Genomic DNA, 18,139 nt, shown 5'->3' with positions numbered 1-18,139 from the left:
CAAACTAGTGGTTAGTAGCCGGGAGAAGGAAATGGGGAGGGGCAGGATAGGGGTAAGGGATCAAGAGATACAAACCACTATGTATAAAATAAAGCTACAATATATTGTAGAGCACAAGGAATATAGTCAATATTGTATAACTGTAAATGGAGTATAATTTTTTAAAATTGTTAATCACTATTTTGTACACCTGAAACATTATAAATCAAATCTACCGCAAGTGAGTGAAGTGAAGTCGCTCAGTCGTGTCCGACTCTTTGCGACCCCGTGGACTGTAGCCCTCCAGGCTCCTCCGTCCATGGGATTCTCCAGGCAAGAATACTGGAGTGGGTTGCCAAAAGTGTAAATTGTCTTCTCATAGGATAGTGATTACAAAGGAGTGCCCAGCAGCACCGGGGCGATGGGTTTACGAGCTTCCTGATAGAATTCTTTGAAAATTTAGCCCCATCTCGTGATATTCCAGCCGAAGTGCATTATCTACTCTAACCCTGGAGGATGCATCGGTGTATACATCTCTGGCTTGCACGCCTCAGAAAGGTCAAGGTCATGAAGACAAAGGAGCAGAGTAAAGACAGCTGACTGCCGTTTGAGTGACCCAGGACCAGGTCCTGGGCTGGAACCGTGCTACAAGCGCAGGGACGCTATGCTGGAGTTAGGCCGCGTCCGTGTCGACGGTCCTGAATTGGATCACTGTAGAGCGAATGCAGATGCCTAATTCTTAGGAAACACGCACGCGGCATTTCGTATTTAGCTGGATGGAAGGCGCCTCTTCTGCTAGTGGTTTGACCATTTTTCCCACTGGATAAGGCCCGAACCAGCAGGTTACAATCCTCACCGCCACCTGGCCCGCGGTTCCCCCGACTCTCCGGGCGCTCCACCTCTGGTGGTTCATATCGGGGGCCCGCTCCACCCATTCCCCTGAGCAGCGCAGTGCGCACCCTCTCCAGCGACCCACCTAACCACCGACCCCCACCTCCCACGCCCCGGGACTGGCAGCGGAAAACGCTAGTTTCCGGCTCCGCGACGGCGGACGCGCCGGCCAATCACTGGCGGGGGCGGGAGGGCGTGGGGAACTACGGGCCTTGTAGTCAGCGCGGCGACTGGACCACGACCCCCACAATGCTCCGCGCGGCGGCGGCGGAGGCTACGGAATTGGAAGGGGCCGCCCGGAACGGAGCCCTGGCCAATCACAGGCGGGGGAAGACGGGCGCGGGGCACGACCGACCTTGTAGTTGCCGCAGGCGGGACTATGGCCCCCACAGTGCCCCGCGCGACCGCGAGCTCACTGAGGCTGCGCGGCGGCGACGGCGGCGGCGGCGGTGGCGGCGGCTGCGGCCGGGTTGCCGTCGGGCGGGGCGGCGCGGACAGGAGTCTGGTCTGAGCCTCCGACGGAGCGAGTGGTGCGACTCGGGCCGTGGCCACCATGTCCGCGCCGTCCGAGGAAGAAGAGTACGCGCGGCTCGTGATGGAGGCGCAGCCAGAGTGGCTGCGCGCGGAGGTGAAGCGGCTGTCGCACGAGCTGGCCGAGACCACGCGTGAGAAGATCCAGGCGGCCGAGTACGGGCTGGCAGTCCTCGAGGAGAAGCACCAACTCAAACTGCAGTTCGAAGAGCTTGAGGTGGACTACGAGGCCATCCGCGGCGAGATGGAGCAGCTCAAGGAGGTAAGGAACAAGGGTGGCTGGCGCCACGCCCTCCGTGTCCCCCGGCCGCTTCCGACTCCGGACCCGGATCCCTCATCCCTCCGAATTGACCTCCGCGCCGACCCCAGAATCGGCCCTTGACCCGAGCCAAGAAGGCGACCCCCGAGGCAGCCGCCGACCCAGGCCGAACTGACCCCTTAGCCCGAGTTAGGTCGACCACCAGCCGACTGCTGACTCCGCGCCGACCAGACCAGCACCGGAGCACCCGGGGTCAGTGTGGTTGGCCGTCCCGGAGGCGGCCCTGCAGTGGATGACGGGCCTTAGGTGCTGTGGACGATTTGGGTTCTAGAAGCCCTGGCCTCCGCGTCAAGGGCTGCGGTGGAGCCTGGTGGTTAGCCTTTCTGCTCTTGATGGCAGGTCTCGGGCACGGTGGGGGTGGTGTCCTTTGCGGTGTTTGACTTTTTGAGTAGCGGGGATTTGGACGTGGGATGGATGCAGGTGGCCGGCTGGGAAACATCAGGCGTGTGTATCCATCATTTCTATGTATATCATCTCCTGTCTCTGGGCGCAGCTGCCTTCAGCGGTTTCAGCGTCTTTTGTGAGCGCCGGGACACCAGGAAAGGGTCAAGTTGGGGACTTGCCTTGCATGTGGCGATCACAGCTGGCCGGGGTATCTATCCCACAGGCCTTCCCCATGCTCTGCTCTCTGACCACCCCGCTGGTTATTTCTCTGGGATACAGTGTTCTGTCCACTTCCTGCCCTAGATGCCCATCCAGGCCCTTTCCCAAAGTTGAGGGACACGTCTGTGGATTTTTGTCACAGGTGAAGCCTTATCTCTCCTGTGATATTTTTACTCTGGGATGAACAGGTTGGACCACTGGGCTACCAAGAAATCTTGCAGTGGTAAAACTAGGCAGTCCTTCCCTGAAGTAGTTCTCTTAGAAGATTTTAAACACCAATTCCTATCTCAATCCTTCTTGACTTCCCAGCCTTGTTGTAGGGGTGGGGAGGGAGAAGTTGCTTTCTGGGTGGACACTCAGGTTTGGACCTAGGTCTTGCCCCTTACTGGTGATGGGGCTATGAGCATGCACCTTCTCCCACCACACCATCTCACCTAGAAAGGGTTCATCTGAGATACATTTAAAAAGGCTAGAGAAGGTGTCAGATATTTAGCCTGTCAGTGTCTGAGATAGTTTTCTCCTTCCCTACTTGATTCTTCCCTTGTCCAGGTGGGCTCTTGGCCCTTGGTCTCAGGATCCACCACATTTGCTGCTTCTCCAGCTGCCCACCTCCCAGCAGCCTGCTCCAGGTGGCCTCAGGCAGGTCCCTGGAGTGTTTTGAGCCTCCATGCCTCACTTGGGAGACCAGTCAGGTTCCCTTCTGATAGTAAAGGGAGTTAATGCATGAAGGTACTTAAATCTGTGCTTGGTGGAACAAGTGTCCTGTTAGTGTCTGTAGAAGACAGATAAGGGTGCCCAAGGAGGATAGTTCTGTAGCTCCTTCAACTTGAGGTCTTGTATATGTCAGCAGGTATTGGTACCTCCTCCAAGCCAGCCTTATCTGGCACTAAATCTACTAGAGGGGTGATATGTGATCCCTCTGGCAAAAGCCTTATCTTACTATATGGGGCAGGCAATGATGGAGGGAGGCTTAGGGGCCTTGAGCAAATGAAGTGGGAGCATCTTAGGTTCACCTTCTCTACACTTCAGAGGGGAGCCTGGCCTTCCCCCGCCCCTCCCCTCAGAGTCTATTCAGATGGAAGTCTGAGCAGAAGCTAGAGGAAGGGGCATCAGAGCCTCAGTAGATATTGCCAGAAAGCTCACATCCATTTACGCAAAGTCAGTCAGCCTCTCTAAATCTTTGTATTGTTATACTTCAAAGTATTAACTCTTATTTTAAAAAATAAAGATTTAGGGACTTCCTTGGTGGTACAGTGGCTAAGACTCCTCTCTCTCAATGCAGGGGGCATAGGTTCGATCCCTGATCAGGGAACTAGATCCCAAATGCTGCTTCAGAAAGACCCAGTGCAGCTAAATAAATAAAAATAATTTGAAAAAAAAAATTAAGATTTAAGGAGACAGTGTCTATTGGATCTTTAAAAAATTTTTTTCTCCTGTAGAGAGATGAGCCATCTTCATTCTTTTTAAAGCTTTATTTCTTTAACTAAAGTGGGTTCGGTCACTAACAAGTCATGCCACAGAGGTACCTGTGTTCCTGTTCAGCGTTTGTAGATAGTATTGTCTTGAGGGAGGAAAGCCGACTGGCCTATCCCAGGTGACTGGGTTTGCGACCAGACCTGAAGAGTTGTCCTCTGTAGGGCAGTGGTGCCGGCCCTGCAGCCTTTCTCGCTTGGTAAGTGTGTGTGTGTCTGTGTCCTGCTGACACCATGGTGTTAGGGAGGAGGGGTACTAATGGCCCATTTTGCTAGTGATTGAGCCTGGCCTACTAAGGGCCCCGTCTGTCCCAAGTTCTGCTGTGTCCCTTCCCCACCATGGTGGGGAAGAGAATCGGATAAATTTTGGTCAGCCATGTGGTGTTTCCTGTCCTTAGTGGCCATGGAACGTCTTGCTGTGTGTCCTCAGCTGCGGTTTGAGGAGGGCAGGGGTGCTGGGCTGACGGTTGCTGCCTGCAGGGCTCAGTTAGGTACCGGGAGTGGGTAGCTCTTTGGAATGTGAGGGTTTGGTTTGGAATGTGAGGGCCAGTGGTGGGAGTCCTAGTGCAGTCGCAGCCCCATCCTCATTCAGCTTCCAGAGAGAGCAGGAAGACAAGGTCTGGACGTCCTTGCTGGCTTCTGTGCTACCTCAGGATCTTGGCTGTGCAGTATACTTACATCCCAGGGAACCCAGGGGTGGAATTTGGTGAGCTGCAACCTGTCACAGGCTGGGACTGGTGCCTGGCACACAGTAAGTGCTTACTCAGTAAGCACACACAGTGTGTGCTGGCTGGTATCTTCAGCTTCTTCCTTCCCTCTACCTCACCCGAGCCTGGATACCCTTCCTGCTGTCCCTCTCATTGTCTTATCTCTACTCCTTGCGGGATCTGGAGCAGCCCCACTGCGTCTCCTAGAGGGCAGCCTGAGCCGCTGGCCTGGCTCAGCCTACACTGCTCCCCTGCTTCCTAATTGCCTTCATGGTCCTCACTATCCCTGCCTCTTCCCAGTCTTGGATCTTGGAAGTCCTGCCTGCCCTTCAAGGCCTGGATGCTTTTCAAAGCCTCCTCTGGACTTGTGTGAGCCCAGCTCCCAGGTGACCCACATGGGTATCCCTCTCATCCTATAGGCTCAGCAGCTGCATGAAGAACTGTGGCAGAGCTGGTGAGAGCAGCTGCTCTGTCCTCTTTGCTTCCTCCTTCCCATCTCTCTTTATCATAATTTCCTCTCTCAGAGGATGGGGAAACCAAGGTAGGGATGGGTGTGAGTGTCTGAGGAAGGTGCAGTAGCTCAGACCAAGTTGGAAGTGGTCCTTGGGCACCAGGTTCCTGTCCAAGTTTGTAGAAGTTCCAGCCATGAGCTGGCTCCAGAGGAGGGTGATGTGAGGGCTGTTGCCCAGGCTTCACCCCTATTGATGAGTGGCTGTAGCCTCCCTGTGCCCCACCAACTCCTGCAGTCCTCATTCTGACTTTTGGGGTCACTACCCTGTTAGGTCTGTTGTACTTCTGTGGAAACCAAGGCACGAAGAAGTTGGCTTTGACTCAAGACTGTGAGCCCAGGCAACCTGTCCCCAAGAGAGCGGACACCTGCGGAGGAGGGAAGGTAATGGGAATCCTCTGTGCAAGGCTCAACCTCCTCAAGTGTTTGTCTTGGGACAGGAAAAGTCCTGATTTGGGCCAGACCCTGTGAGGATCCCACTTATCTGTTAACACCCTTGAACTTGGAGCAGAGAGCCATTGGGGATTGGGAGGCTCTGGGAGTCCTATGGGCCTCTCAGGGCCAGCTGTGTGGTAGTCTGCTGTTAGCCTGAAGAAGCCTGACTTGGGATAGAAGTTAAGTTCCAGGAAGTCCTGGAGGTGCTGAGGTGGCCCTGCTCCCAGGGATCTGATAGTTGGGAGAGGCAGCTTCCAGCATCCAAAGGCAGTGACCACGTGGCCTATTGTGTCCACATTGCTGGGCACTCCCCACTTTCCTGCCTGTAGAGCTTGTATCTGGTGTGGCATCGTGAAGCAATCTTGAGGGCTCTTCTACTTTTGAAAACTCCTGAGACCCCCATGTCACCTGGCAGTCTGTTTTCCTTTAGGCCATGGTGGGTGAGCTGCTGTGTATTTCAGTGTTTTGGGGGCGTGGCTCTGGACAGGTGGGTGGACACACTTAGAAGGAGCTGCTTTTCCATGACTGGTGCAGGAGGGAGGCCAGGCCTGAGAGTGGCTGTGCCCGGGCAGGCGAGGAGGTGCTACCTGTGCTGTCAAGGGCTGTGGTTTCCACATTCTGGCTCCACGGGGCCAACGGCACCCTGCCTGGGCCCTCAGGAGCTATGTGGCCCCAGAGGAATGGCTCTGCCCTCAGGCCAGTGTGCCTGGGGCACTTAGGCAGGTAGTGGCTGAGGCTCCGTGTGTTTGAGCAGCTGCCTCAGAGAGAGCTATGGCAAGGCAGACACAGACTCTCGCTGGGCCTTCCCGCTCAGGGAGCCCAACCCCTTCCTGTGAAGTGGGAGCTCAGTTTACCCTTGTCAGCCTGGGGCAGCCACTCCTCAGTCAGACCTGCTGCTCCACATGTGTGCACTGGATAAAGGGCCGGTACACACATTGAAGGTAAAGAAAGATTTGGTTTCTTAGTGAAGTGAAAGTGGCTAGTGGGCAGAGGCTAGATGAGACCCTCCTGGGCCTCAGGCCCCATATTGTCTACTGTTTGGAGTGTGGCCCCTTGAGCTATTCTCCAGAGCCAGGAGTGCCCAGTGTGACCTTCTAGCTGCTGTCCTGGGCATCAAACCACCCAGGGAGGTGGGCTGACAGATGGGGCTGTAGGAGCAGGGTGGGTGTCAGGGACATGTGGCTGAACGGACAGTCCAGTGTCAGGTAGTCGATGGCATTAAAGAGGAGAAGACTGCTTTCTTCTCTAGAGATTCAGTTCAGTTTAGTTCAGTCGCTCAGTCATGTCCAACTCTTTGCGACCCCTTGAGTCACAGCACGCCAGGCCTCCCTGTCCATCACCAACTCCCGGAGTTCACTCAAAAAGTTATTCATTTACTTTTGCTGTTGTCCAGTCCCTCAGTTGTGACTGACTCTTTGTAACACCTTGGACTGTAGCACGCCAGGCTTCCCTGTTCTTTGCTGTCTCCTGGAGTTTGCTCAAACTCATGTCTATTAAGTTGGTGATGCCATCCAACCATCTCATCCTTGGTTTCCCCCTTCTCCTCCTGCCTTCAATTTTTCCCAGCATCAAGGTCTTTTCCAATGAGTTGGCTCTACCCATTAGGTGGCCAAAATACAGGAGCTTCAACTTCAGCATTCCCCCTTCCAATGAATATTCAGGGTTGATTTCCTTTAAGATTGACTGGTTTGATCTCCTTGTTGTCCATGGGACTCTCAAGAGTCTTCTCCAGCACCATAATTTGAAAGCATCAGTTCTTCAGTGCTCAGCCATCTTTATGGTCCAACTCTCACATCCATACATGACTACTGGAAAAACCATAGCTTTGACTAGATGGACCTTTGTTGGCAAAGTGATATCTCTGCTTTTTAATATGCTGTCTAGGTTTGGCATAGTTTTTCTTCTAAGGAGCAAGGGTCTTCTAATTTCATGGCTGCAGTCACTGTCTGCAGTGATTTTTGGAGCCCAAGAAAATAAAGTCTGTCACTGTTTCCATTGTTTCCCCATCTATTTGCCATGAAGTGATGGGACTAGATGCCATGGTCTTAGTTTTTTGAATGTTGAGTTTTAAGCCAGCCTTTTCACTTGAAAGCATCAGTTTCACATGATACATCCTCTTTCACTTTCATCAAGATCAAAAAGTGGAAATGAGCATGTCTCTGTAGAAAGTACGGAATGTGTATGGAGGACTACTGCGTATTTCTGCTTGCCAGCTTTTTCTTCCTTTATGTGTGTGTGAGATGCATATGGTATTCTAAAAACCAGAAAGTGCTTTGAGCATCTATAACAGTTGTTTTTAAGGAGAGACGGGGTTTGGGGTTACTCTCTGAGTTGCAGTAAAGTAGGTTTCATTCAACTGGATGAAGATAATGAAGATTTCCATGGGTTTGGAAGCTGCTGTGCACGTCCAGTCTACTGTGTCATGTGCAATAATGGTTGTGGTTTGAGTTTTATGGGTTTGCTTTTTGAAAGCAGTTCCCCTCCTAAAGGGTTTCCATCTTGAGGGGATGTTCTATGCACAACCAGAGCAGAGACATTGGCCTGCGTGTTTTCCTACCCACTTTGGTGCCTCCAGCTTTGGCAGCCTGCATTTTGTGTCTCACTTCTTCCGTAAGTACATTGATGTGTTGTGCTGAGAAGATAACTTTAAAAAAAAATAAAACATAGTCACAGGTTAATTTTTACACCTCATAGGATTAACAGTGATTCCTTAATGTTGTCTTTTATCTGGTCAGCGTTTGGATTTCCCTGTTCAGTTCATAGTTGCTTTACAGACTTGTTGTATTGCATTATAAAATCCCTGTACTTTACCTATTCAACACTGCTCCACCCCCCAAAAAGAACCCATGGCAACCATTGATCCTTTACTTTTTTTGTAGTTTTTTTCCCTTTTCTAGAATGTCATATAATTGAAATCATACAGTATGTAACCTTTTCACATTGGCTTCTTTCACTTAGCGACATGCGTTTAAGATTGATCCATGTGTTTTCATGGCCTGATAGCTCTTTTTATTTAAAAAAATCACAGAATTGTTTAGATGTACCATAGTTTGTTTATCCATTCAAACTGGGCATCTTGGTTACTTCCAGTTGGGGGTGTTTCCTGTGACAAAGCTGTTATAAAGCATCCATGTGCACGTTTTGTGTGGACATAAATTATCAACTCTTTTAGGTAAACACCAAAGAGTATGCAACTTTTTGGATCATAGGCTAAGAGTACGTTTAATTTTGTAAGAAATCACCTTGCAAGTGCTGCACGAGTCTGTATTCCCGCCAGCAGTGAATGAGAGCTCCTGCTCCGTCTCCGTACCTGCATTCGGCGTTGCCAGTGTTTTGGCTTTTATCCACTAGAGTAGGTGTGTGGGGGCATCTCATAGTTCTCATCTGCATTTCTCTGCTGACATATGATGTGGAATGTGTTTTCATGTGTTTGCTTGCTGTTTGTATATCTTCTTTGTTGAGTTGTCTGTTCCGATCTTTTGGTCATTTTAAAATGGAAATATTTGTTTTCTTATTATAGATTTTAAGAATTCTTTATTTTGGATACAAGTCCTACTTTTCAAATTTGTAACCTAGTGATTTGGCTTTTCATTCCCTTAACAGTGTCTTTCACAGAGCAGTTTTTAATTTTAGTGCCATTTTGCTTTCATATTAAGATTGTCATCACCAAGCCTAAGGTCACGTAGATCTTTTCCTATGTTTCTGTCTAGAGGTTGATAAATTTTGCCTTTTATATTTAGATCTTAGATCTCTGGTTCATTTCAGGTTGGTTTTTGTGAGAAGTATATAGTCTGTGTCCAGGATTCTTTTTGTTTTTGCACATGGATGTACAAGCTCCAACACCATTTGTTGATGAGACTGTACTTTCTTTATGAAGTTGCTTTTGCTCCTTTGTCAAAGATCAGCCTATTACGTGTGTGGGTCTACTCCTGGAAGTTCTGTTCTGTTCTGTTGATCTGTGCAATTATCCTTTTTCCAGTACTCTACTCTCTTGATTGTATGCTGCTGATTTTATTAGGTTTGTGTCCTTTTCATGTGTTAGTGGCGAATCTTCCCCTTAAGGCCTGTGTTTTTTGTTGTGTGACTCAGCACAACTGAATGGTGTCTGCTGGCCTGGGTCTTCAGCCCTGCGTTGACAGGGTTGGTCCTGGTCATAATCAATCGATAGTCTTTTTTTTTTTTTTTTAATCTTGAGGAAAAGTAATAGAGTGCAAACTGTTAAAAACAAAAATCACTAGTACAGTTGGTTAGATTTTTGATAGAAGATGAGAAGTGAGACTTCTCTGTGTCTTTTTAAGATGGTCCATGGGAACTTCTGTTTGAGCAGCTCAGTTAGGGTTGTCTTTACCCCTGAGAATCCACCTGGAGAGTTGCTTAACCTGCTAGCCTTATGCGTTTGACTCAGGAGTTAGGGGAGAGGTGTGGACTCAGCCACTGCTCAGACCTGGGATTGAGTCCCACTTGGGCATTTAATAGCTGCTTGCCCCACAGGCAGAAGCTGGCTGCCAGGTTCCTCCAAAAGTGTAACAGACATGTTCCTTTCTGGGCTTCAGATGCCTTCTCTTTTATCTCAGGTCACCTGTGTAAGCCCCTTTCCAGCCTGCCAGGCCTCTAGCTCTGGCCCTTCCTGTGGTGCTAGGGCCAAACTCCACCCTCAAGATGCCAGCCTTTCCCCATGCCTGCTCCCCCTCTTCACCATCTTTAGGACAGGTTTTCGGGACCCATGATAGATTTACGGTTGGTGTGGGTGGTGCTCCACACGCCAGGCTGCCAAATCTACATCTCCCGCAGACTCTCACTGCCAAGCACACCTCTTTTCCCTCCTGTGCTCTCAGCATCAGTCTCAACTCCACTGTGGGATGCCCCTTTGTGCCCGTGTTGGTTGAAGTCTGGATCACATCTGTTTTCAGGACCGACAGAAGGCTGTGAGGCTTTGGAGAAGGGAGCGTGCCTGGGCCAAAGGCACCAGGCATAGGGTCAGGGCTTGACATGGCACTTTCTTTGGTTGTGGTTTGCACAGTGGCTGCTGCAACCTGAAACAGTGTTGGTGCTGTTGTGATTGGGCTGAGAAATGGCCCCAGGTAATCTGCTGGATGGTGTCCGGATGAGTCACTTGTGTTAGGCAGTGGGCTTTCGTGCCTGAACTATGATGAAGTGAACTGTGTGTGCATGTATGTGCATGTGTTCACGTGTGTGTGTGTGTGACAGCACAGGAAGGATCTCTGCAGCCTCACTCTTTGGGTGACCTTGATATGTGGAGGGTGGAGGGGCAAGGCTTGGGGAAAAGACACCCGGCTTCAGTATAGGGTCTCAGCTGCCCACTCTGAACCTCAGGTTCTCACCTCCTTTCATGAGCAGTCAGCATCCTCGGTTCCTCAGGCTGTGCCAGTCCTTAGTGGCATTGGCCCTCAGAGTATCCGAGGTTTACCCTGCAAGGGTGATTGTGATGGAATGCTGGACATGGGGGACACTTGGCCAAGACCTTTCGTCTTACCTTGCTGCAGCGACTAACAGGCCCGTCTACTTCCAGGGCAGATGTGAACATCGAATCATCGTTACAGCCATGCCCACGGTTCCATAGGCTCCACTCTCGTCCCCAGAGCTGCAGACCTCTGGGTTCTTGGCAGGAACACGACTTGAGTTACAGGGTCTCTGGCTACTTGCTGACTATGAGCCTTGTTGGATGTCCCTTCCTAAATGGCGCTAATAACATGAAGATGTGTTGAGATTAGAGATGAGGTAAGAAACCCCAGTTAACTCTTCTGGTGTTTCCAGCCCAGTATAGTCCTGGCTGTGCTGCCTGCTGAGTGTCTTCTGAGGCTTGGGACAGATGGCAGCTGGACAGCTCCCCCCAACTTCAGGCCATTCAATAGAGGTTTGTATCTGGCAGCCAGCTGCCGTGGAAGACAAGAGCTTGTCCCAGGACCCAGGATTGGCAGATGAACCAGGGTCTATAGGGATTGCCACCAGCTACAGGGCTCAGCTGGCCAGAAGCCTGTCTGCTGACATTGGGGCAATTAGGGTGTAATCTTCTCTAAATGACACCCAATTCTGGCTAAATCCCTCCTGCCCAGGAGTGGATTCTCAGTTTTCTAAAAGCAGCTTAGTGTTTGGACACTGCCCAGGGCAGCTGGGGTTTGTGGTTGGTGATGGGATGGATGTGGGCCGGTGGGACGGACGTGGGGAGTGGGGGTGTTCCCTATGTGGGCACCAATCCTTGAGTCCAGTTCTTCTGATCCCTACAGCCAGTGTGCAGATGCTCTGTTGAGAAACTGAGACCGGAAGTCACACAGTGGGAAGGGCAGGCCAGTGGAGAACAGCTGTCATACGTGTGCCCCTCCTAGACCTTTGGAGGGGATCTAGGACAAGGGTGGGCCTTGGCATGCTGGTCTGCTGGATGCTAATTGTCTGCCGGACAGGGTGTATACAGGTGTGCTGGCAGCATCTGTTCCGCTGCAGTTCTCAGGTGGGCCCCATCTCCAGGAGGCCCCGCCTCTCCTGCAGGGGGATTTGTGCAGCCTTCCCAGGTGCCTCCCTGCCTTCCTGCCAGATGAGGCTGTTGGGCCAGTTTGGAACCCAGCTCCACCCTCACGCCACCCCTTCTCCAGCATATCTTGCCTTTTCCAGGACACCCCAGATCTGGGAACTACTTTGCTGCAAAAAAGTAAAGTCGTTTTTGGAGTGAGAAGCCCTATGGTGCCACTCGGGGGAATCATCTGACTTAGCATAACCATGGTTTGCTCACCTGTGAGATGGGAGTGTTAAGTTTATACTTTGCATGGCTTTGTGAAGATCACATGAGATTCACACCCATCTCTGTCTCTTTTGGGTGGTAGCCAGGCCTTCCCAGGCTGCCTCCCAAAATGCTTAGGGGCCTGGGGCCATGCCTGCCACCACCTGTCTGTTCAGGAAACCTGTGAGCCAGGTAAGTGGGAGTGGGTCTGGGATAGGTCCTTCTTGGAGTGGAAGGTAAGAGCAGATAGGAAAAGCTGGCTGAGGAGGTGAGCTGAGGTCTCTCGGAGTGCACATGGGGTCCTTTTGTGCAGGTTTGCAGATCTGTGAAGGCCTGTTTAGGGAATGGGTCTGTTTCTGGTTTCTCAGCTGACTTGGTTCCAGTGGAGGCTCATGTGGAGCTGGTGTGGTGTATTGAATTTCCTGCATGCCAGGGTCACCTGGGAATGTTCAGAAATTCCAAAGCATTGGCCACACCCTGAAGGATCAAAACAGCTTCAGGGTAGGACATGGCATCAGAAGTTTTCATACTTCTGGAAGGATCCCAGTGGGAAGATGAATTTAAGAAACCCATCGTGTCACTGCAGCTTATGTTAGGGATCTGAACTTTCCCTGGTCACATGGGTGGACTATCATTCTGTACTTTTGTGGTTATAGAATTTAATTGCATCTCTCTACCTTGGTACACAGTCAGGGCCCAGGAATGCCCTTGGCTGTGTTCATGTGCTGGCGGGAAAGCCTGCCTCTTTGCTTCCCATGGCCAGGTGGTGGGCCACCAGCTGCCCTGGGCTGGTCCTGGAAAGTATGCATAAGCCACAGGCAGACCCAGGGAGAGGGGTGAGCCTCAGAGCGATTCCTGCTGCCAAGTCACTGGGGATGTATATCCTGCTAGCTGGGGAGGGGAGATGGAGAGATGCCTGCAAGGCCTGTTTCCCAGCTCCCGCAGCACCAAGCCTCACCCAGCACCCCTACTACCTGTCCATTCACTGGACCTGCTGTCCCTGTCCACCCATTGCTGATGTGGGCTTGTCACCCCTCTGCAGTGCCCCCACATCCTCCCTGTTCTCCAGTCAGTCCACATATATTTACTGAGCACCAGTCATTTGCCAGGCTTGGGCTTGCCCACTGACTCTAGGCCTGTACCCCACTGAGGAGGCAGAGACTCAGTTGCCAGGCATGGGGTGCCCTGTGTGCACCACTGCTTGCATTCCCACTTGCCACACCCATTTTCCCTGTGTGAGAAGCCACCTCACCCCCACCACCCTGGCCTGCACTAATGTATCCAGGGGGTTTGAACCCTGCCTTCCCCCAGCCCAGCTCTCTGCATCTGTGAACTGAAATGATAGAGCACCAGCCCTAGGGTGGCTTTCTGTAGGGAAAGTGGCAAGTCCAAGGGTAGCCCCAGCACTTTTATTTTCCTGCCTGTTCCCTACTATCCCCAGGACTGATTGCCCTGAGTTCATGCCCTGCCTCAATCCAGGCTCCCTTGACCGCTGGTGACACCCCAATCTGAAATATGGCTTGATGAGGACCGAGCAGAGATGTCACAGGCTCCGTCCAGCCTTCCAGAGGGTTCTGTCCTTGTGTGGGAGCTTGGCCATGTGTCCCCTCCACCCCTGGTTTCTTTTCCTGGAAGTTGCTCCTCCTGGCCAGTTAGGTCTTACCCACCTGTTGGAATTTGGCTGATTCACCGTGAGGTGATGCTGAGTTTCTTTTCTAGTGGCAGAAGGTATTGTTCAGGTCCACCTCTGACAGATGCTTCTGGAGCAACAAATTTGGCTGCTGTCCAGATGATTCTATCTACAATTAGTTCTCATTTTAAAATTGAGGCATAATTTACTTATTACAAGACACAGTTGTTTGCACTCCTGTGGCTGCCTTGCCTGAGGGTCATCCTCACATACCTTCCAGCTCACGTCATCCAGTACAGCCCTGCTGGCCTGCTGCTGCAGGTTCTGTTTTAGACTTACATGTTGATGGGCTACACCCAGGTGGCCTTTTTGTCTGGCTCCTGTGAGCCAGAGGAGGCATCGGAGCTGTGAGTGTTGGTGCTTGCTTTTCTCTCTGAGCAGTAGTGCCTGAGTCACCAGCACCTCCCCTTGGAGGATGCCAGAGTCACCTGTTCCAGGCTCTGTGTGGACCTGCATTCTCAGGTTCCTCAGTGATACCCATGAACAGAACTCATCTCCCTTTGTCCGGGACAGATACGCACAGATAGCCACCCTGGTCCTCTGGCTAAAAGGCCAGCTCCTCTGCAACCTCTGCCCCTTCTGCACTTCACCCTAATGCTTGAGGGTGGCCGGGCTCTGCCAGGAGGGAGATAATCTCCGTAAGTCATGTGAAGTAGGAGCAGGAACCAGCATAACCAGTCTCAGCCAGATCTGGGAATTAATAAGCACTGCCCCAGTAAGCTAAAACATTTCAGATTCTAGGCCTGAGACCACAGGAATGACTGACTGGCAGGCAGGTGGGTCTGCACCTGGGAAGGGACAGTTCTGGTTCCTGGTGTGATTCTTAGGTGTGGGCAACGGAACAACAGAGTTGTGGGTCCCATGCTGGTTCTGCCTTCCAACCTGTTACACTGCTTTCCTGCCTTCTGTGGCAGTTTCACCTGGGAAGTCATGTGGAGTTGCTTTTTCCCAGAGTTCAGTTTCTCACCTGGGAAAGAAGGTCCCTCCTGTGAGAGAAGCGAATGGGCTCTTGTTGGTGCAGACTGTGAAGTGCACAGGCCTCACGTTATTGTTAACCCTCCTGGGCCTCTCCCCAACTGTTTTGTCTCTTCCCTGGGCCCCCATCAAAGCTGGAAAGCAGGGCCCGAGAAAATGGGCTTTGGAGCCACTCTGTTTCTGAGTGCTTTGTGAGCCTCAGCATCTTTCTCCAGGACCTCTGTCCTGGATGTATCCTCATTGATTGCCATCTCTAGCCCTTTTTATGCCCCTCTCTCCTTACCCCATCCCTGGTCCAATCTGCACTTTGTAGCTGTTGTAACTTGTTTTTCTCCAGTTACCAACAAGGCTGTGTGCCTGTATGGGGTGAAAGGAAGCATATGGCCCACAGTGAGCCTGCAGTCCATTTTTTTGGTTCCATTTTCTGGCTGGACCTTACATTCTGATATCAGGTTTTTGCTGAAGTGCAGTTGTGGAAAGTTGCTCTCTCATTGTGTGTCTGATAACTTCTGTTTCATTCGGAAAGAGTAATTGATCTCCCTGGGTTATATTCAGATCTGGGGTACATTTGGTTTGGGTATTGTATGGGGCTTCCCAGGTGGCACAGTTGATAAGGAATCTGCCTGCCAATGCAGGTACCGTGGGTCCAGTCCCTGGGTCAGGAAGATCCCTTGGAGGAGGAAATGGAAACCCACTTCAATATTCTTGCCTGGAAGATCCATGGCAGAGGAGCCTGGCAAGCTACAGTCCAGGGTCACAAAGAGTCAGACACACTGAGCAACTGAGCACCAGTTGTTAATCTTATAACTGTAATCAGGTGCAGTAAAACACAGACTTTTAAGTGCATGTACACACCATCCCTGGGCACATTTGCACCCTGCTTCTGGTAATTTCTCATCACCAAGAGTGGTGGTAGCTTAAGGTACTGAGCATCTCACCTCTAGCATTGTACATTTAGATAACATTTCAGATACTGCTTCATTTTCAATGGTTTGATTCTGTTGGGTTGGCCAAAAGATGCATTTGGGTTTTTCCATAAAGTGTTAAGGAACTGACCTTTTGGCCAACCCAGTAAATTCCGTTTATCACAGTTTTGATAATGGTCATACAGTACTATTTTAAAATTAAAATTAGTTTTATTAAAGTATAGAAACTACACGATCATCTTTATACAGCTCAATGTCCCCATGCAGCTCCATAGATGGAGCAAGGAGCATGTTGTCAGCATCCCAGGGACTGTTCTCTGATACTTGTCCAGAGGTAATTGTTCAGACTTTGCCCCATGAATTGATCATGCCCGTTTTCAACTTAGCATAGGCAGTCCCACAGACTTTGGGTTTTGTGTGTTCACTCTGAATTTTGTGTCTAGAGACACGGATTTGTGGATTGATAGCACTCATTGCTGATAGGGTTGCATGTGGACACACCATGCTTGCTTCCCCAGGTTTGGGCAGTTGGATTCTGAGCCTCCGCACATGCATGTAGGTAGACCCAGGGTGGGCACTGGTGTCCATGTTAAATTCCAGCCTTTCTGGTCCGTGTCCTAGTTGCCAGCCTGGTGCTGGCTTTCATTTCCCAGTGGACCTCTCCTGTGTTGACCCTCTTTTTGCGAGGAGCCTATTCAGGATCTTTACCAGTTTTTCTGTGGGGTGTCTACTTCTTTCCTCCTTATGTGTCAGAGTTCGTGATGTGGTTTGGTTGTGGATCCTCCTGCCCTTCAGCAGTAGGTCCACCGCTGGTGTAATAGAAGAGCTGGCGTGAGAGGGTGGGGATGGCCCAGAGTTACAGCTGTGCCTCTACCAGGATAGATGAGGCCTTGACATGGCTTTGGCCTCTTGGACTCAGTTTCTTCCTTCATCAACTGGGAACCAGAATTCTCCTGAGAACTTTGAGCTAGGCAGTAAGTGAAATAATCAATTTAAGGAGAATTTTAAGAGTGGTAGCTATTGTTGCTAATACTAAATTATTTTAAATAGTAGGATACCTTATACCTACTATGATGGCTAAAATCGAAAGACCAGCAATAACAAGTATTGACAAGGATGTGGAGAAATCAAAACCCACACTTGAATGGAAAATGATATGCTGCTTTGGCAAATCATTTGGCAGTTTCTTGGTGTCAAACATAAAGTTATCATATACATACCACTGGTTCACTCCTACATACATACCCAGGGAATTGAAAATATGTGTCCACACAACTTGTACATACATGTTCATAGTAGTAGTATTCATGACAACCCAAAAGGGGGAACAACCCAAATGTCCATCAGCTGATGAATGGATAAACACATGTGGTCCATGCATACAATGGGATAGTATTTGGGAATAAAAAGAAGTGAAGTGCTGGTACACGCTATAACATGGATGAACCTTGGAAGCATTATGATCAGTGAGAGAAGCAAGTCACAGAAAATAAAATTGTATGGTTCCCTTTATATGAAATATCCTGAATAGACAAAGCCACAGAGATAGAAAGTACACTATTTAGGGTCTGGAGAAAGGGAGCTGGGGAATGAATACTAATGGGGAATGAAAGTGTGGGTTATGAAAATGTGAAATTAGATGATGATAATGGTTGCTCAATCTTGTGACTCTATTGAAAACTACTGAATGGAATTGTACGTAAAATAGGCAAATGTTATGGCATGTAAATTATATCTTAAGGTTTTTTCAGTGGAAGCAAAGGGAAGAATCTCTTTGCTTGCTAAATCATCTGGATAAACTACACTATGCTCTCACGTAATCCCAGAGGATTTGGGGCAGTTTCCTTCAGCCTGATTGCTGTGCAGTCCCTAACATGTGAGCTACAAGTGACAGCTCAGGCACCTTACCCTCCTACTTGGGTTCAGCCCTTTTCAGTAGCTTATTTATCATTGTCTTTGAATAAATCTTGGGTTTCTGGTTAAATTAGTATTCAAGGTTAACGTCTTTAAGTGGTTGCAGTATCGCTCTGTTTTGTGTTTTTTGGCTACAAGCCATGTTAGGATCTTAGCTCCCTGACCAAGGATCAAACCTGCATCTCCTGCATTGAAAGGCTATGTCCTGACCACTGGACCGCCAGGTAAGTCCCCTGGATAAAATCATCAGTTCAGTTCAGTCCAGTCGCTCAGTCATATCTGACTCTTTGCGACCCCATGAATCGCAGCACGCCAGGCCTCCCTGTCCATCACCAACTCCCGGAGTTCACTCAGACTCAGTCCATCGAATCAGTGATGCCATCCAGCCATCTCATCCTCTGTCGTCCCCTTCTCCTCCTGCCCCCAGTCCCTCCCAGCATCAGAGTCTTTTCCAAT

General features: G+C 50.2%; 1 protein-coding gene across 2 annotated transcripts in view; it reads left to right on the top strand.

Moving 5' to 3' along the window:
* Positions 1-1,295: 1,295 nt before the first annotated feature.
* The window catches only part of BICD2 (BICD cargo adaptor 2), a 55,902-nt gene continuing 39,058 nt past the window's right edge, over positions 1,296-18,139 (top strand). Inside the window, exon 1 of one of the 2 annotated variants that reach the window (XM_070794299.1) lies at positions 1,296-1,663. In XM_070794299.1, the coding sequence (XP_070650400.1) occupies positions 1,424-1,663 (240 nt within the window). In that variant the 5' untranslated portion in view covers positions 1,296-1,423. The remainder of the gene's footprint in view (positions 1,664-18,139) is intronic. The other variant, XM_070794300.1, reaches the window with a different exon arrangement.

The sequence above is a fragment of the Bos indicus genome, chromosome 8, assembly GCF_029378745.1.
Source record: "Bos indicus isolate NIAB-ARS_2022 breed Sahiwal x Tharparkar chromosome 8, NIAB-ARS_B.indTharparkar_mat_pri_1.0, whole genome shotgun sequence".
NCBI classification, from domain to species: domain Eukaryota; kingdom Metazoa; phylum Chordata; class Mammalia; order Artiodactyla; family Bovidae; genus Bos; species Bos indicus.
Note: the sequence above shows the minus strand (reverse complement) of the source record. Positions and strands in the feature narration are given on the sequence as shown.